Here is an 18,548-nt window from a genome sequence, read left to right on the forward strand (position 1 = left end):
TAGTCCTAGCTGATCAGGCGCTGCTACGTCATGAAGGGAAGTCGATCTGATTGGTTGGCGTTGGCAAGCCCAGACCGTGACAGACAGACGGTCCATCCAATCACCTGCCTAGTAGCTTGAAAAAAGTGACCACCCTCTTCAGCAATGTAGCTTGGCCGAATCCAGATGGATGTTGTTTGTGAAACAGATATTTGAAGCAAACTCATCGATCTGGCAGTGTCAGGTTACTAGAACTCACTCACATTTCAGAACTGAAATGTCATAATAAGTCTTCAGTCACTATCAACTATCTGAAGATGTGTGTGTGTGTGTGTGTGTGTGTGTGTGTGTGTGTGTGTGTGTGTGTGTGTGTGTGTGTGTGTGTGTGTGTGTGTGTGTGTGTGTGTGTGTGTGGAAAAGCACTCCTGTTTAACTGAAATAAAATGTATAATTCAGTGAAGGGAGTGATGTAATGTTGAACCATAGGTGTAATGCCCACTGGGGGGGAGAGACATGTCCCCCACTTCTCAAAATCCAGATTCTTCCCCTCACAATTTAAACTGATGAGAGAAGAGAACAGGACAGTATAGAACAGTGATTCTCAAGCCTTTTCATATCAAGGACCCCTATCTAGTCCACAATAGGACCACAGACCCCATAAAGCCATATAAACATGAACTGTGGACTATGCCCGTTGAATCAGGTGCAGGTATTTCCCAGAGTTACTCTTCCAGACAAGACGCAGCGTTGTTTCCACACATGAGATCAATCCTCTGGTGTAGGAGAGGAGGGGGGAGGTGTAGAGACTAGAGAGGAGGAGGGGGGGGTGTAGAGACTAGAGAGGAGGAGGGGGGGTGTAGAGACTAGAGAGGAGGAGGGGGGGGTGTAGAGACTAGAGAGGAGGAGGGGGGTGTAGAGACTAGAGAGGAGGAGGGGGGGTGTAGAGACTAGAGAGGAGGGGGTGTAGAGACTAGAGAGGAGGAGGGGGGGTGTAGAGACTAGAGAGGAGGAGGGGGGGGTGTAGAGACTAGAGAGGAGGAGGGGGGGTGTAGAGACTAGAGAGGAGGAGGGGGGGTGTAGAGACTAGAGAGAGAAGGGGGGGGGGGGTAGAGACTAGAGAGAGAAGGGGGGGGGGTAGAGACTAGAGAGGAGGAGGGGGGGTGTAGAGACTAGAGAGGAGAAGGGGGGGTGTAGAGACTAGAGAGGAGGAGGGGGGGTGTAGAGACTAGAGAGGAGGAGGGGGGGTGTGTAGAGACTAGAGAGGAGGAGGAGGGGTTTAGAGACTAGAGAGGAGGAGGGGGGGTGTAGAGACTAGAGAGGAGGAGGGGGGGGTAGAAAGGAGGGGGGGGTGTAGAGACTAGAGAGGAGGATGGGGGGGTGTAGAGACTAGAGAGGAGGAGGGGGGGTGGGGGGTGTAGAGACTAGAGAGGAGGGGGGTGTGTGTAGAGACTAGAGAGGAGGGGTGTGTGTGTGTAGAGACTAGAGAGGAGGAGGGGGGGGGGGTGTAGAGACTAGAGAGGAGGATGGGGGGTGTAGAGACTAGAGAGGAGGGGGGGGTGTAGAGACTAGAGAGGAGGAGGGGGGGGGTGTAGAGACTAGAGAGGAGGAGGGGGGGTGTAGAGACTAGAGAGGAGGAGGGGGGGGGGTGTAGAGACTAGGAGGATGGGGGGGAGGAGACTAGAGAGGAGGGGGGGTGTAGAGACTAGAGAGGAGGGGGGGTGTAGAGACTAGAGAGGAGAGGGGGAGGTGTAGAGAGGAGAGGGGGTTTAGAGACTAGAGAGGAGGGGGGTGTAGAGACTAGAGGGGGGGGTGTAGAGACAAGAGAGGAGGGGGGGATGTGTAGAGAGGAGGAGGGGGTGTAGAGACTAGAGAGGGGGGGGTGTAGAGACTAGAGAGGAGGGGGGGAGGGGAGGTGTAGAGACTAGAGAGGAGGAGGGGGGGTGTAGTGACTAGAGAGGGGGGGGTGTAGAGACTGAGACTAGAGAGGAGGGGGGGAGGTGTAGAGACTAGAGAGGAGGAGGGGGGGGGGGTGTAGAGACTAGAGAGGAGGGGGGGAGGTGTAGAGACTAGAGAGGAGGGGGGGGGAGGTGTAGAGACTAGAGAGGAGGGGGGGGGGGGTGGAGACGTTAGTGTGCTGCACACTAGTCTGCAGACTGCAGCCAGGAATAGTGTTTATGCTAAACAGACTTTTAATGACATTAATCAATGTAGACTATACATCAAGAGATAGATTTCAGAAAGTAATTCTCCACTCCATGAAAAACCTTCTATGCATTATTCAGGCGATAGCGCGGGGTGGCGATGTCCAAAAGCCATGTGGGTGATGTCCACATCGCCCAAAAGCCACCAGTCAAAATAATAGTTGCACTAAAGTTAAACGGTGGAAAAGATGATTTTTACAAGTGGCATTCAAGTCATATCTGACTAGTTTTCAATTTATTTCTCCACAAAAGTTATGTCTCGAATATATAGCCTAATGCAACACTCATCTTCTTGTTGCGTTTTCACGTTTCAAACTGGCAGATGGAGGAAAAGAAACGATTCGACTTTCACTTGTTTACTCACCAACTTGGCTCTCTTACAAATAATCCAGCCACGTAACTACGTCCATTCATGAAATTAAATAGCATGGGGACATTAATGGTTTGTAAAAGTGCCATGTAACTATTAATCAACTATTTATTAACTGTTTATAGGCTTTAATAATCTTGTCTCGCTCGCTTTCCCTCTCACCCCCACCCGCTCACTCACTCACTCCACACTCTGGACATGAGGCTGGACGATGATTGTCTATCTCGGACCCAAATCTGGAAATATGTTTTCTTATTAGAATGATTTTGTTCCTGAACTATCTGTATTGTTGATCAAGAGATAACAGTGAAACTGATCAAAATAGTCATCCTACAGTCTCTAAGGCTGCATTTACACTGCAGGTCTTGATGCTCAGATCAAACTTTTTGCCTATATCTGATTTATTTGACCTTCTGCTTACACTACTTTTAAACGTGACCCATATCTGATACGTGTGTGTTTACACTTGCTTCACTTGAAACAACCTGCATGTGTACATGAGGAATACACTCATGATTGAGTAGCACAGACCAGACGGTACAGCACAAGTCGCTACAGGAATATAGAAATATAGAGATATTATAGAGATATTATAGAGATATTCTAGGGGAACCACACAATATGCTTCCTAAACTCATTCTCAAGCACCACTGACTCACCAAGTCCAGAAATATTAAACAGATATTAAATCCTTGTGCTGATATTAAGCACATGAAAAGAGTAAACAGTATCGTCCTCCTCCTCCTTTGATAGAAACGTTAATAATAAACTGACTGGGAGCATTCTTGTGCGGACATTATTTTACCGTGTTTCTCAAGTAGTTGATTTGTCCACCTGCTTATTGAGACTCTGATGTGCAGGAATATTTCACATAAGCAGGTTCCTTGTGAAGCAGAAAGCAAAATAAATAATTAGCCTATCAAATAAACAGGCTGCATCTGAGGATATTTCCTTTTTATGAACCTCCAACATTTAAGAAACTGACACGTAGGATATATAATCACAGAATGACCAAGCGAAAGTAAAAGAGATGATGTAGCCTGTTATCTTTTGGAGACAATTGGAGTTTGAAAATAGAGCTGGTTGGATATAATCATCTGTGCATTGAGAGATGCATTTCAGGAGGCATTTTGAACAAAATTGGACTTACGGAGCGATGTTTTGATTAAAGCCTTATTGTCGGAACGGGAGCGAAACACACTGCAGTCAACAGCTGAGTAGCCTACTACAGCCTCTGGAAGCTGAAGACACACACACATGTCAACAGCTGAGTAGCCTACAGCCTCTGGAAGCTGAAGACACACACACATGTCAACAGCTGAGCCTACAGCCTCTGGAAGCTGAAGACACACACACACACACACACACACACACACACACACATTTTCAATCAGGTGCGACTCGCAATGAGAGGAAATATCTGATATGTCCGCTTAGTTTCCAGTCACATCGCATTGGGCCATGTCTGATTCATCTGATTTATTTCCACATATGACTGAGGCCTGAATGGGACCTGACAATATCCTGATCCATGTGCTTTTTTTGCTGCTCACACTGTCATGACACATATCGGATATGTGCCACTTGAGAGCAAAACATCTGAATTGAGTCACCAATGCCATTCATATGGTCCCCATATGAAAAATACATTGCATTCAAATGAAAAAGAAAAAGAAAACATGGCTCCTGTTGAATTAATCGAGGACTGAAGCCTTGCACTTGTTGCAGGCTACATTTAAATTAAGCCCTACTTACCACTTTGGAATATGTTTTTATATATAAATTTTTGTGCTCTCAAGTAGCCTAGATACGTTGTTTGACCCCGCCGATTGATTGCAGCTGAACGTGAGTGGAGAAATATCACTAACCGGGGTAAAAAGGTTACATAAACGTCTCCAAAGCGCACGGTGCCGTGTGCGCAATGGAGCTGAGGCTGACGTTGGGTTGGACATGGTCATACATGTCAGAATAGCCTACTACTATCTAAGCAATTTAATATGGGATCGCCTGCACACAGATTATTCATATCTAGGCTACTCCTGCATTTTGCAGCTGCAACTGTGTTGCTTTTGGCCTGTATGATGTGATTGAACTTCATATTATTTCCAGCATAGTCCTTGTATGAAATATGGAGATATGCGACTACTGCAAATACCACAAAATAGGCTATTTTTTATAAATGAAATCCGTGTCGATTCAGTTCAGCAGCCTTTTTAAATTGTATTATAATTTTTTTATTGATAGCCTATTAGCCTATAGGAATTATTCCATCAGTGCGACCAAACATCATGACCAGACTCATTTCTGCGGTCTATAGACCAATTATACGCCTACGTCACAATGACAACAAAGCAAGCTGCGCGCGCAACGTGTAGGCAGAAAACCGTCAGCCCAGCATTCACAGACAGTGAAAAAGCCCCGCTGTCAGGACTGCTCTATGCCCATCTGCAACACACAGTTATATTTTAGTTTTAAAATGCAGTTCTCGGCTTACTACCACAGCTTATCGCCTAGTGATAAGCAATATTATGCATCGAAATTAACGTTGTTTAATGGGATATGTCTTACAGACCCATACGCACTGGCGCTGTCAATTGGCCAAGCCATACATATCGTGCATTCCTTTATAACTGGGGATAGCGTAGATAATTATTCTGTAACTTGCAAAGATATATTGTTATGTTGATAATGCACACAACTCAATAATGACATTATGTAACGTTACTTGGTCGTTAACTAACCGAGCGATGTGGCTGAGCAGCCTACAGTTTCAGGCAGCTTACCTGATTATGAAGAGCACTGCAAAGTCGGGCATTTTTAACGATTTCCTCTTTCGGCTTGCAACCAAAGACACCTACGGTTAGCATTAAAAGCAAGGACTAAAGTTTTACCGAATCCCGTCAACTCATACTGCTTTTATGCTAACCGTAGGTGTCTTTGGTTGCAAGCCGAAAGAGGAAATCGTTAAAAATGCCCGACTTTGCAGTGCTCGCTCATTTCATATCAGGTAAACTGTAGTAGGCTGCTAGTAACAGCCACATCGCTCGGTTAGGTAACAACCAAGTAACGTTAAATAATGTCATTATTGAGTTGAACTGATTGGAACGAGGACATCATTAAAAATGCCCGACTTTGTAGTGCTCTTCATAATCAGGTAAGCTGCCTGTAGCTGTAGGCTGCTCAGCCACATCGCTCGGTTAGTTAACGACCAAGTAACGTTACATAATGTCATTGAGTTGTGTGCATTATCAACATAACAATATATCTTTGCAAGTTACAGAATAATTATCTACGCTATCCCCAGTTATAAAGGAATGCACGATATGTATGACTAGGCTTGGCCAATTGACAGCGCCAGTGCGTATGGGTCTGTAAGACATATCCCATTAAACAACGTTAATTTCGATGCATAACATTGCTTATCACTAGGCGATAAGCTGTGGTAGTAAGCCGAGAACTGCATTTTAAAACTAAAATATAACTGTGTGTTGCAGATGGGCATAGAGCAGTCCTGACAGCGGGGCTTTTTCACTGTCTGTGAATGCTGGGCTGACGGTTTTCTGCCTACACGTTGCGCGCGCAGCTCAATGTTGACAAGCTGTATAAGGGGTCTATTAGAGAGATGGGATTGAAGGGAGAGATGGAGGAGAATAAAGAAATGTTCTTTATGTTAAACATTTGATTAATTGACTGCCTTTCATCTTAAAAGGTAAACGCTAAATATTAATACATGAAGGTAAGAAGATCTTGAAGGGTTCTAAAAACGGGGATTACAAAAGGCATGTATATGTGTGTAGTTCTTCAAAATATCTAGCCTCTTAATTTTGCTCTCAAAGTGCACCAATTAAATTGATTGATTGAAAAAAAGGAGGAAAGAAGAAAAAAAAACTGCCCCCAGACCCAGAGGGTCCGAGCTTCCCATTTTATTGTGCCCCTCCCCCCCGACTTCTCCTTTATTTGGAAAAAAAGGAAAAATTTAACAGATAATTATCAAGTTTTACCACCCAACACTACAAACTATCACTGAAGAAAATTATTTGCTGTGTGTGTGTGTGTGTGTGTGTGTGTGTGTGTGTGTGTGTGTGTGTGTGTGTGTGTGTAGGCTGTCAGGCTGTCTGCTCACAGAGGAAGGCTGTGCTTCTCTGGCCTCAGCTCTGAGCTCCAACCCCTCCCATCTGAGAGAGCTGGACCTGAGCTACAATCATCCAGGAGCCTCAGGAGAACTGCTCACTGCTGGACTGGAGGATCCACACTGGAGACTGGACTCCCTCAGGTATGGAGAGCCAACGTCTGCTAGAAGGCTGAGAGACACATACATTTTCTCTGTCACATTGAGAAGATGAGGAATAATGTTTAATGTTTAATGGAGGACATGAGTGGAGCTCCTTCATATTGAAGGATATTAAATGTCCATCAAAGATAATCTGCTGGTCTGACTTTGTTTATTCCTCCAGGGTGGATCATGGTGGAGAGCAGTGGCTGAAACCAGGCCTGAGGAAATGTAAGTGTGTATTTAGTTTGATTCATGAAAACAAAGAAACACATTCAACTACTAAGATAGAAAATCCATCTACATTCACATCCTACTGACTCAGGATGATGACATCATGTGACATCATCAAACAGTTAACTATTTAGCCAGACTTGTTACCAGGGCAACAGAGCCTTCAAGGAAAATCTTGGTTTTTTTCAACCTGGACCATATTTTCATAACTTTTTGTGTCTGTAACTAATGTGAGCAAGACACAATTTAATTGGTGGTGTATTGACCATGATTGCTTCAGTGCAGCTGCTTTCCACACATGCCCCTCCTCCTCCTGCCTCAGCAGCCCATGCACATACATTAACTAAATGAGTTTGTTGTTGCCACAGACAGCCTCAGATTATTCCATGACTTTATTACACAGATATCTTATCAACTTTATGATTAGTTTCATCATACAAACACACCTTCCAGTTGTTGTTGGTTTTTTTTTATGATTTATTTATGGGATTTTTCAAGTTTACACAAACAAAACACGTACATCACAACACAACACACATAACTTCACAGTTACAGCAAAACAACAATACGAAAAAAGTAAATAAATAATATCAAATAAGATAAACAACAAGGGGGGGGGGGGAGGTAGACAGAATTAAGGATAAAAAGAGGTCAGTAGAAGTAGCTTATACAGAGGTCAGATACTGTAGATCGGGATCAAGACAAGATCAAGAGGGACCAGAGGTTCATCAGTCCGGAGCTGGTGGGATAATTTGGATGCCCTTTATATATTCTGAAAAAGGCTGCCAGATTTTATAGTACTTGTGCAGGGAGCCTCGTAGGGTGTGCTTAATTTTCTCCAGCTGCATAAAATGCAGCACGTCCCCCACCCACCGAGAATGAGTGGGAGCATAGGGACCCCTTCCAATTCATTAGAATTGATCGCCTCGCTAGAAGAGTTAGAAAAGCCACAACATCTAAGAAGTATTTGGGCAGAGTCCCAGCTGGCAGGACTCCAAACATTGCAGCAATTGGGGATGGCTCAATGGGCATGCACCGAAGTGACCTTAGATAAAGTATAAAAAACAGCTTCCCAGTAGGAAGAGAGAGAGGGACACAGCCAAAACATATGACAAAGATCTGTAGCCTGTACTACGAAGCTAGTTTAATGCCTTATCCGAGTAAGTTTGAGTTTAAACCTGGTTTAGCCGTACTACAAAGCAAGTTAACTTTCAATCACCATGGCAACTGACGCTGCAAAGCTAACCTGGTCGCGACCAGGTTAGCTTCAGAGGATAAGATCAAAATCCATGACAGACCCATATAATCGGCTCTCTGGAGTCACTCACCGTTCATATAAGATCGCCATATGAAAAATAGATTGCAGTCAACTGAGAATATAACAAGAAAAACATTTGTGGCTCTGTAGGCTACATAATTAAATTAAGAAATATGATCACTATTAATCACGCAGCGCATATCATACACGGAGCCTCAAATGGAGTGAGGGTGATATTCTCCTACATGCCAGAAAAGCCTATAGCCTACATATAATATAGATATGGAATAAATATGGGATAGCCCCAATAGGCTACTAAATATGCAGGCAATTCTTGCATGTTTCAGCTGGAACTGTGTCCTGTAGGCTGTATGCCAATATATGAGCAAAAATAGGCTAGTTTTTATCAATGAAAACTATGCCCGCATCGTCTCAATTAAGTTCAGCAGTTTTCTCTTTTATATTAGGCATCAGCATTATCATTATTTTATATATTAATTATTCGATCAGTGCAACTACACACATAATGAGTGATAGAGATCATTATTCATTGAGCATGCGTTTCTAAATCTATGGTCTAAATAGGTTTACAGATTGTGGAAATTTATAGGCTGAGATTACACATTTAGGGGACAGAAATCGCTGATCAAAGTAAATCAAATGACTGATGTGAATACAAGCGGCAGCTTTAGCAGTCCTTCAGCAGATTATATCCAACGCGGATTTTCATTCTGACATAGGTTACATTAAATATCCGCTAAAACTCTGATCACGCACTGCGCTTTCATTGAATGAGGAAATGGGTGTGGAAATGGGTGTGGGCGTGGATCAACTCAGCTGTTCATAATGTGATTGGCTAGCACACCTCTTTCGCGTGGACGCGCGCCTGTGCACGAGCGAAAAACGTGCGCGTGCACAGGCAGATCCCAGATAAAGCCAGCTTCAGTTATCAGTAGAAAACCAGCGTCGTAGTATCGGTTAACTAGATAGCTTTGATCCTGTTCAGTCAAACCAGATCAAAGGGACTTATCGCGGATCTGTTAAGATAGCTTCGTAGTACAGGCTACTGCAGGAGCTTGCCGACATTTATCCACGTGGGATCAATGTCAGGAAAAATCCTCGCCAGCTTACACTTAGACCAGTGCACCCTGTTGACCACCTTACATTGCAACACCCCATGTCTGGCACATAAGGAAGAGTGGTGAACTCTGTAGAGAATCTCCTCCCAGGTCTCATGATCTAATTCTTCTCCCAAGTCCTGTGACCAGATTGTACATAATGCAAAGGATTCAGGGGACTGTATCATGGATATCTCATTATATAAACGTGTAATGACACCTTTTTGAATTGGATCTTGTTGTAAAAGCAAATCAATGAGAGAAATAGAAGGAATGGCAGGAAACCCTGAGAAATGTTTGCGGACAAAATCACGAGCTTGCAGGTACCTGAAGAAGTGGGCTTTTGGAAGCTCATATATATTTTCCAAATCATTAAATGCAGCAAATATGCCATCCACATATAGGTCACTGATTGTGGAAATTCCCTGACTGTGCCACAGATTGTAGGCCTTGTCCAGTACAGAGGGAGGGAAAAGCGGGTTGGCACGGACCGGGGATGACAGGGGAGGGGAGGTGAGCACCTTCCATTTGTAAAACTTTTATTTTTTTTGTTCTTCCAAATAAAATTCCATAGTTACATTCTGTTTAGATTTATTTTACTCATTTTCCAACCTTTCCCCAAGCCCATCAAACATCCATACTCCACTCTCTCAACATCCACTGTCCCAGCTAACCAACCTGCATGCCATCCCCACCTCACCTACACACACCTACACAGACACACACACATGCACCCCACCTCAACTCATCACTTCTATCCATAGAGGACAGTACCTTACAGAAACAGTTTCAGATGTTTTGGGTTGAAGGGGAAAAAGCCTCTGTAGCGACTGGCTACAGGTGATGATGATTCCTCTGTTCTGCAGCTTAACTTATTGGCAGTAAAACAGCCTACAAGTCGACACGGAGGACTTTTACGCACAAAAAGCAATGAACTGAGGGGAAAGTTCTGCAACTCTTAAAAGCTTTACATAATTCTACATTAAACCCCTCACCGAATACGCCGAGGGGTAACAGCACGAGTATTATATAACTAGTTATCTCGCACCCTCGATTCCTCAAATCCTGCAGCTCACCAAGCTGGCCCTGCAGCTCGCATTTGCAGCTTGGCCGCTGCATTGCCTTGCCTGCAGCTCGGCTGCAGCGTGGCCAATGAGACCAGCATCACTGATGATGTCAGATTTATGACATCACTGATGACGTCACAGTGGGATTTATGACATCAGTGGGATTTATGACATCACTGATGTCACGGTGGGATTTATGACATCACAGATGATGTCACAGTGGGATTTATGACATCACAGTGGGACAGAGAAACAGAGAAACAAACAGACAGACAGACAGACAGACAGACAGAAAGAGCCCCAGCTCCCATTTATATACTAATGATGATGATGATGATGATGATGATGATGATGATGATGATGTAGATGTAGCTGGGGAGTTAACAGGAGAGAATGAAAGCTATTAATAAGTATACTGTAGCACTACATTCTGTCCTTGGGCTAACTTGTAGTCACTGAAATCCTAGTGAAACAATTTACTATTTTTGTTGCTGTGGACTTCCCTGCGAAGCTGATGTTCGAGTATACAGGACTAGCTGCCGCCGGCAAGGCTCCAAGTCAAGGCAGACACAGAAGTATATTTAAACCTTTAGTGCCGATGTAACTGGCAATAAAACAGCAATAGAGACGTCAAAATTAGCTACCGTAGTGTGTGTGTGTGTGTGTGTATGTGTGTGTGTGTGTGTGTGTGTGTGTGTGCAGATGTCTCGATCTCTCCCGATACGTCCTTTGAGCCTCAGTCTCATCCAACACTTTTCGTGAGACACCTGTCGACACTTGTCTAACATCTAACATTAAAACAGCCTTAAACCTACTGATCACAGGACAGCTAACCACGGTATCTGAACCGCAGCTATTCTAGACAGATAATTAATTAATTAATTACTCAGATATTCAAACACAATATGTATGTAATTATTATTGGGAATAGTTGTAGGAAATGCCTTCTGTAGCACATATGAGAGGCTAGTAGCCTATTTGTTACAATAGGCTAAATTTCTCTTACACTACTTTTCTACTTCTCTACTTTGTAATTTTGTGGGGTTTTCATGTGCCAACATGCAATTTATCATTCTCTCATCATCAACCACAATATGTAGCCTAAGTATTGTTAATACATGTATGAACAGGAAACATGCTTTCTGTGCCACTTATGGCACTCAGCTATTTCAAATAATAAATATCCACGTGTTGACGAGTCAAATAGCCTAAATATAATCTGGCCCCCATGAGGTCTTATTTGAACAAATCCGGCCCACAACCTAATATGAGTCTGGCACCCCTGGTTAGAGTAACAGAAAGCATAGCTAAATGTTATCTGCAGTGTTGTGCAAGTTCACACTTCACAAGAGCTTAGCTCAAAGTTCAGCTCACACAGATGAAAATGAACTAGTTCGCCTTCATAGTTATGACAGCAAAACCGCTTACTTACAACATGCATGTAAACACAATGGTTATCGAGGTAGGAAGAGAGCGACAAAAATAACAATAAGAGCACAGTTAACTCCTGCAGGTGTGAATGATGCTCACTGTACGCTCATGGATTTGCAAAAGTGTAATGTGTAACTGTAATCTGATTACAGTAACTAAGTAACACCTTACTGTAATCTGATTACAGTTAATAAGTAACGCCTTACTGCCCAAGCCTGGAACATAGGGCTGTGGGCATCTTCATGTACTGTAACTAAAATTGTAAAAAAGAAAGAACACGCACAAGATGGATTCACCCAGGTCAACTGCTGACTTACAGGTGACTACATCAGGCAGTTGTGATGTCATCAGTGATGTCACTCGAGCAATTGTCTTCTTCTTAGGGCGCTTTCACACCCGTTTGGTCCAGACTTTTTGACTTGCCAGTTTGACCCGAACCAAAATGACAGGCGTGAAACCTCCCCCGGACCACGGTGCGGACCAAACTCCCGGTCCTTGGTCCGATGAAAAGAGGTGGTCTCGGTCTGGATCAAACTGCACCTTAGTGTGGTTCGCTTGCAGTGTGAAAGAATTTTTGGGATAGTTTGGACTTTCGGACCAAATACAGGAAAGTTTAGTTTAACGAGGCTATTGTAGAATTATTTAATTTGATTTAATTTGATATGCACATTAATAAGGCTTAATCTGCATATCAAGGGACACCACCCCGATTTATGTAGCTATGCATACATTTGCCGTAGGACACAATAAGAGCACATCAATGCTTTTCTGAAGGAAGTAAATTCTTATTTTGGCGAAACGATTCCAAGCATCTGATTTTACTCAAATAATGTACAATGAGAGATGAATCATTACCTTCAAAACAACAGTATTTATTTCAAAATCACCAGCTGAAACATTACACTTTAGCCACCTCCTTGAGGCTCAAAACACACTGATTTAGCAACAAATACCACATCCAAAAGGGTTCATTACTTCATCATATTGAGTATAGATTCATTACACCAAGTCATAGGCTACATGCAATATCAAAGCGTTGATAAGACACGCATTAGTTAACTCTGATAAAAGAAGGGGAAAAGGAGACCAACTAAAAGAGAGGAACCAGTTTAAATCTTATCAAATCTAATTTCATGGACTGCACCAACACTCATTTCACCGCACTTGTAAATAATCAGGAATCAGCTTACATTCTGAGACGGATCCAGGCTATGGCAGGTCACGTGGACACCGTGTCCGCTATACGCCGTCGCTCAGTAGCAAGTCTGCTTCTCTCTCACTTGGTTAGGAGACAGACGGTACTTCAGTGAAGTGGTGTTCTTCCCGGCTTAGATGGTGGGCACAGGCCGGAGGGAAGTCAGAGAGCCTTCTGTTAGACGGCCTATCAAAAACGGTCACTCTCTTTTCTCTTGGGTCAGGAGAAGGAAAGGGCCTATACTTGTTTTAACTTCTTAAGAAAATAAACAGAAAAATAGGGAAAAGAGGTGAAACTTTATAATCGCGAGACGTCTCTGGCTTATACAAAGATCACTTTCTTTAAGCTATAAAATTAAAATCGAAAACAGTGGAAGCAAGTCGGAGCTTATCTCTCAGATCCGCGGCCGCTGGATTCTGGAGGAGAGATAAGTGTGTTCAAGGGGGGGCCTGTGGATGGACCCCCGTGTTTTCCTGTTAAGTTCAGTTGAAGAGCACGGTATCAGTGTCAGGGTCTCATTATGTACCCCGAAGTAATATGCAAATTAGCTGGGCTGTCCCAAAAGCCATGCCCAAATCACTTTTAACCATTTTATACATGAATAGCCTTAAGTCTCCAATTTTCCCCATCCAAAATAGAGTCAATCACTCATGTTACATATGGCTTACATTTCTGTTTATAGGGCATTAAAAACACCATTCATCAAATGAGTTATCACTTTCAACAAGCTTCCTGCACAATTTGACAAATATGAAGAAACATTTATTCTTATTCAAACTCATTCAAAGTGGCCAATTCTGGCTCTCACATATATGGTAAATAGGGCCTAGCCTACATTTAATTTGAAGAAAATGAAATAAAACATCCTTTACCACACGTTTCTACCTGAAAAGTGACCATACGGCGGTGTGTTTCATTCTCCACTAGGTGGCACCATAGCTCCATCCACTAAAATATAAAAACTGAGCAAAATTGTATCTTTGGATATAAAAGTCCGTTTTAGACTAGAAAAGCATGCTTTTGCTCAAAATAACATTTCCTATAAGAAAAACCTTCGTTTTACAAGTAGACATAGTTCATTCATACTTTTCTATCATACTAGGTTTTCATAGTGACTTCTGGAGACAAAGCCATCTGGACATTCCTGTATAAGGTCAGACGTGTATTCAGTTAAGCAAATCACTCAGTCCTTGACAGAATGCCTGATTTAACACTCCCAGAAACTGTGCTTAATCCTTTCTGTTGTTGATGTTCCTTTGATGATAATGAAGTCAGGAGTCTGGCCTCGTCCCAGGAGATAAAATAAGTCAGTTTCTTGTTATTACGAAAATAAAAAGAGTGTGATTTATAACGCTGTTTTCACCAAGTCTGGTTTTCTTTGTCTCTTGAGAAACGCTGCCCTCTAAAAAGGTGTGTCAGGCCACAGTTCATTGGAACCACAAAATTGTCACGAATGACAATTTTAAACAAGAGTACCCAGATTTCTTACACTATTGTCAGAGAAACAATGAAAAATTAGCCAGTGTAGCACATGGTGGGAGGAGGAGAGCACGTTTTAGATTGAAATATCCGTCGATGTTGTAAAAAGTCAAAAGGGGAAACATTCCAACACTTAAAGCAGCTACGAGCAACTTTTTCGATTGTTATTAAACAGTATAAATTGAATATCAATGCATCACATCTTACCTCTAATAGTCGACGAGACCAACGCAGAGCAGTCTCGCTTGAGCCCCGAGTGAATCGGCCAGTGTAGGCTGTCTGTGGCCAGGGAAGATCAGGAAGTGAAATGAAACGGTTTGCAGCAGCCACTTCGGCCATAACCACAAAATAACTTCCAAAAAACCTGTTAGAATATAACTAGAGATGTTCGCGAGAATATGCGTGGCATTCACATTGTTTATGTTATGTTGCTAGGCAGCGCAAACGGCGAGGCAGGCAGCTGCGTTTCACTTCCGGGTTTCACTTCCGCGTTTCACTTCCGGGTAGCCGGGCCGGCGGTAAGGAGAGAGAGAGAGAGAGCCCCCTGTTGACGCGAGTTTAGACAGACACAGACTTAATAATCATCCAAGGGAGCAATCTCCAATTCACACGGCTTTGATCTCAGCTACTATTATAGGTAAGATGTGATGCATCAATATTGTAATTATACTGTTTAATAACAATCGAAAAAGTTGCTCGTAGCTGCTTTAAACGTTAGATAGGCTATTTTCACTTTAACGTTAGGGAGGCTATTTTCAGAGAGGATGAGAGTGAGAGAGGATATCCTACTGTAGGCTATGAGAGGAGGGTAGAGCTGAAGATAAAGAAATTACTTGCTTTTTTTAATCATATTGCATCACTGTAAGAAGCAAACACACAGACACAAACTAGTCCCTTAATTAATATCAGACACAGGGCAGGCAGACAGACACACCACCACCTCGCTCAACAGGCAGGGAATGATTGACAGGTGTTCCAGCATGCTAAAGGTGGATCTTTTATGGAGATATACGCTGCAGCTTATTGTTATTGTCTCTCCTAACGACTCCTAATTAGCACCTTATTGGCTGTAGGCCTATCGTTGCCGACAATGAAGGCAACATTATTAAACGGACAGATTTTTGAATGAAGTTTGGTGTACTTTGCACTCCATGCAAGGGACAACGCTCCCCGTGCGGCTGGCATTCTTTGTTGAGCTTTGGATGGCAGCAGTAGCCTATATAGAGGCTAATAGCCTGGTCATGAAATGACTTGAAATGAGTGGTGTGAGTCAACCTCCAAAAAACTGTTTCAAATGACAAAGGAAATACCTCCCCCCCCCCCCCCCATACCAACAAACCCATCAAAACATCACATTCACAACAAGCCAACATCAGACGTCACGATCTACAAACCAATCAATGTCAAGTATAGTGAGACACAGTTCACACAGGTTTGTTATATCCTCTTACAAAGTCAGAAGAATACATACTCAGTAAATACCTGAGTATTAAGTAGAAATACTTTACTTCCCATGTTGATACCCCCCCCCCCCCCCCCCCCCCCACACACACACACACACACACACACACAGACACACAGACACACAGACACACACACACACACACACACATGCACGCACACACACACACACACACAGTCTCTGGGCAGGTATGTGCAGGCATGTCAGAGCATGTCAGAGCATGTGCAGGCATGTCAGAGCATGTGCAGGCATGTCAGAGCATGTGCAGGCATGTCAGAGCATGTGCAGGCATGTGCAGGCATGTCCAGGCATGTGCAGGCATGTCCAGGCATGTGCAGGTATGTGCAGGCATGTCCAGGCATGTGCAGGCATGTCCAGGCATGTCCAGGCATGTGCAGGCATGTCCAGGCATGTGCAGTCATGTGCAGGCATGTCCAGGCATGTCCAGGCATGTGCAGGCATGTCCAGGCATGTGCAGGCATGTGCAGGCATGTCCAGGCATGTGCAGGCATGTCCAGGCATGTGCAGGCATGTGCAGGCATGTGCAGGCATGTCCAGGCATGTGCAGGCATGTGCAGGCATGGCTTACGCTTAGTTCACACAGACAACCTACGCCTTGCCTTGCCTCAACCCATGCCTACGCCGAGCTGGGCGTGAACCTGTTACACGCTTTTGCGATCACACCGCACGCCTTTTGCACGCCGAACCTGGAGCCGAGTCACAAGTGCCTCTCCTCTCTCTCGACTGTATTTTTTCACGTGTTGTCCAGAATTGTCATTGGTAGCCTCTAGCCCCTTTCGGAACTGCTAACCTAGCTAAACGCTAGCTAGGTTAGCAGTTCCGAAAGGGGCTAGGGTAGCCTCTAGGTAAAATAAATGGGATATATTTAATGTTCTATTGATGCTGGATATGTATAACCAGGTCTGACTATAGTCGGACATTTTAGAGAGGTGATCTTGCAAGAATATGTGCTGGCACAACAACATTGTCCATCTTGCTTCTTCGGTGGCTATTCTCTCTCATGAAGATTTGTTTGCAGACAGGGAGAAAGCCCCACGTGATAGCCACCCGTCAATCTCTCTCTCTCTCTGCTCAACACTGTTGTAGTAACTCCATTTTATTTTGAAATTCAGTTGACTTTGCCATTTCCCACGGATATTGTCGCGTTGTTCTTTCATGGCTTGACAGAAAAGCTTGCCTGCACGTGCCTTGTCGGCGTGAAAATAGAACTCTCGCCTGAACGATAAAATCGGCAAGGCGCCCTGTGCACACAGCCTCGTTGACTAAAACGGACGCCTATTTAAAAGCGTGGGTAAAGGCAAGGCATGGGCAAGGCTTGGGTCGCCGGTGTGAACCCAGCCTTAGGCTGGTTTCACACCGGCGACCCAAGCCTTGCCTATGCCTTGCCTTTACCCACGCTTTTTAATAGGCGTCCGTTTTAGTCAACGAGGCTGTGTACACCGGACGCCTGAGCGTGAACCCTGCGTGTACCCACGCCTTGCCTGTGCCTTGCCGATTTTATCGAATAGGCGAGAGTTCTATTTTCACGCCGACAAGGCGCATGCAGGCAGGCTTTTCTGTCAAGCCATGAAAGAAAAACGCGACAATATCCGTGGGAACTGGCAGAGTCAACTGAATTTCAAAATAAAATGGAGTTTCTACAACAGTATTGAGCAGAGAGAGAGAGCGAGAGAGAGATTGACGGGTGGCTATCACGTGGGGCTTTCTCCCTGTCGGCAAACAAATCTTCATGAGAGAGAATAGCGACCGAAGAAGCAAGATGGACAATGTTGTTGTGCCAGCACATATTCTTGCAAGATCACCTCTCTAAAATGTCCGACTATAGTCAGACCTGGTTATACATATCCAGCATCAATAGAACATTAAATATATCAGATTTATTTTACCTAGAGGCTACCCATGACAATTCTGGACAACACGTGAAAAAATACAGTCGGGAGAGAGGAGAGGCGCTTGTGACTCGGCTCCAGGTTCGGCGTGCAAAAGGCGTGCGGTGTGATCGCAAAAGCGTGTAACAGGTTCACGCCCAGCTCGGCGTAGGCGTGGGTTGAGGCAAGGCAAGGCGTGGGTCGTCGGTGTGAAACCAGCCTTACGCTTAGTTCACACAGACAAGCTACGCCTTGCCTTGCCTCAACCCACGCCTACGCCGAGCTGGGCGTGAACCTGTTACACGCTTTTGTGATCACACCGCACGCCTTTTGCACGCCGAACCTGGAGCCGAGTCACAAGCGCCTCTCCTCTCTCCCGACTGTATTTTTTCACGTGTTGTCCAGAATTGTCATGGGTAGCCTCTAGGTAAAATAAATCTGATATATTTAATGTTCTATTGATGCTGGATATGTATAACCAGGTCTGACTATAGTCGGACATTTTAGAGAGGTGATCTTGCAAGAATATGTGCTGGCACAACAACATTGTCCATCTTGCTTCTTCGGTCGCTATTCTCTCTCATGAAGATTTGTT

General features: G+C 44.1%; 1 protein-coding gene across 1 annotated transcript in view; it reads left to right on the plus strand.

Annotated features, from left to right (window-relative positions):
* Positions 1 to 18,548, plus strand: part of LOC310775915 (protein NLRC3-like) — a gene marked incomplete at both ends in the record, with an annotated part of 44,062 nt that overhangs the window by 22,089 nt on the left and 3,425 nt on the right. The window contains 2 exons of the mRNA XM_083636038.1: positions 6,653 to 6,823; positions 7,005 to 7,051. Coding sequence (XP_083492164.1) covers positions 6,653 to 6,823; positions 7,005 to 7,051 — 218 coding nt within the window. The remainder of the gene's footprint in view (positions 1 to 6,652; positions 6,824 to 7,004; positions 7,052 to 18,548) is intronic.

The sequence above is a fragment of the Poromitra crassiceps genome (assembly GCF_964638095.1).
Source record: "Poromitra crassiceps genome assembly, chromosome: 4".
In the NCBI taxonomy this organism is placed as follows: Eukaryota; Metazoa; Chordata; class Actinopteri; order Beryciformes; family Melamphaidae; genus Poromitra; species Poromitra crassiceps.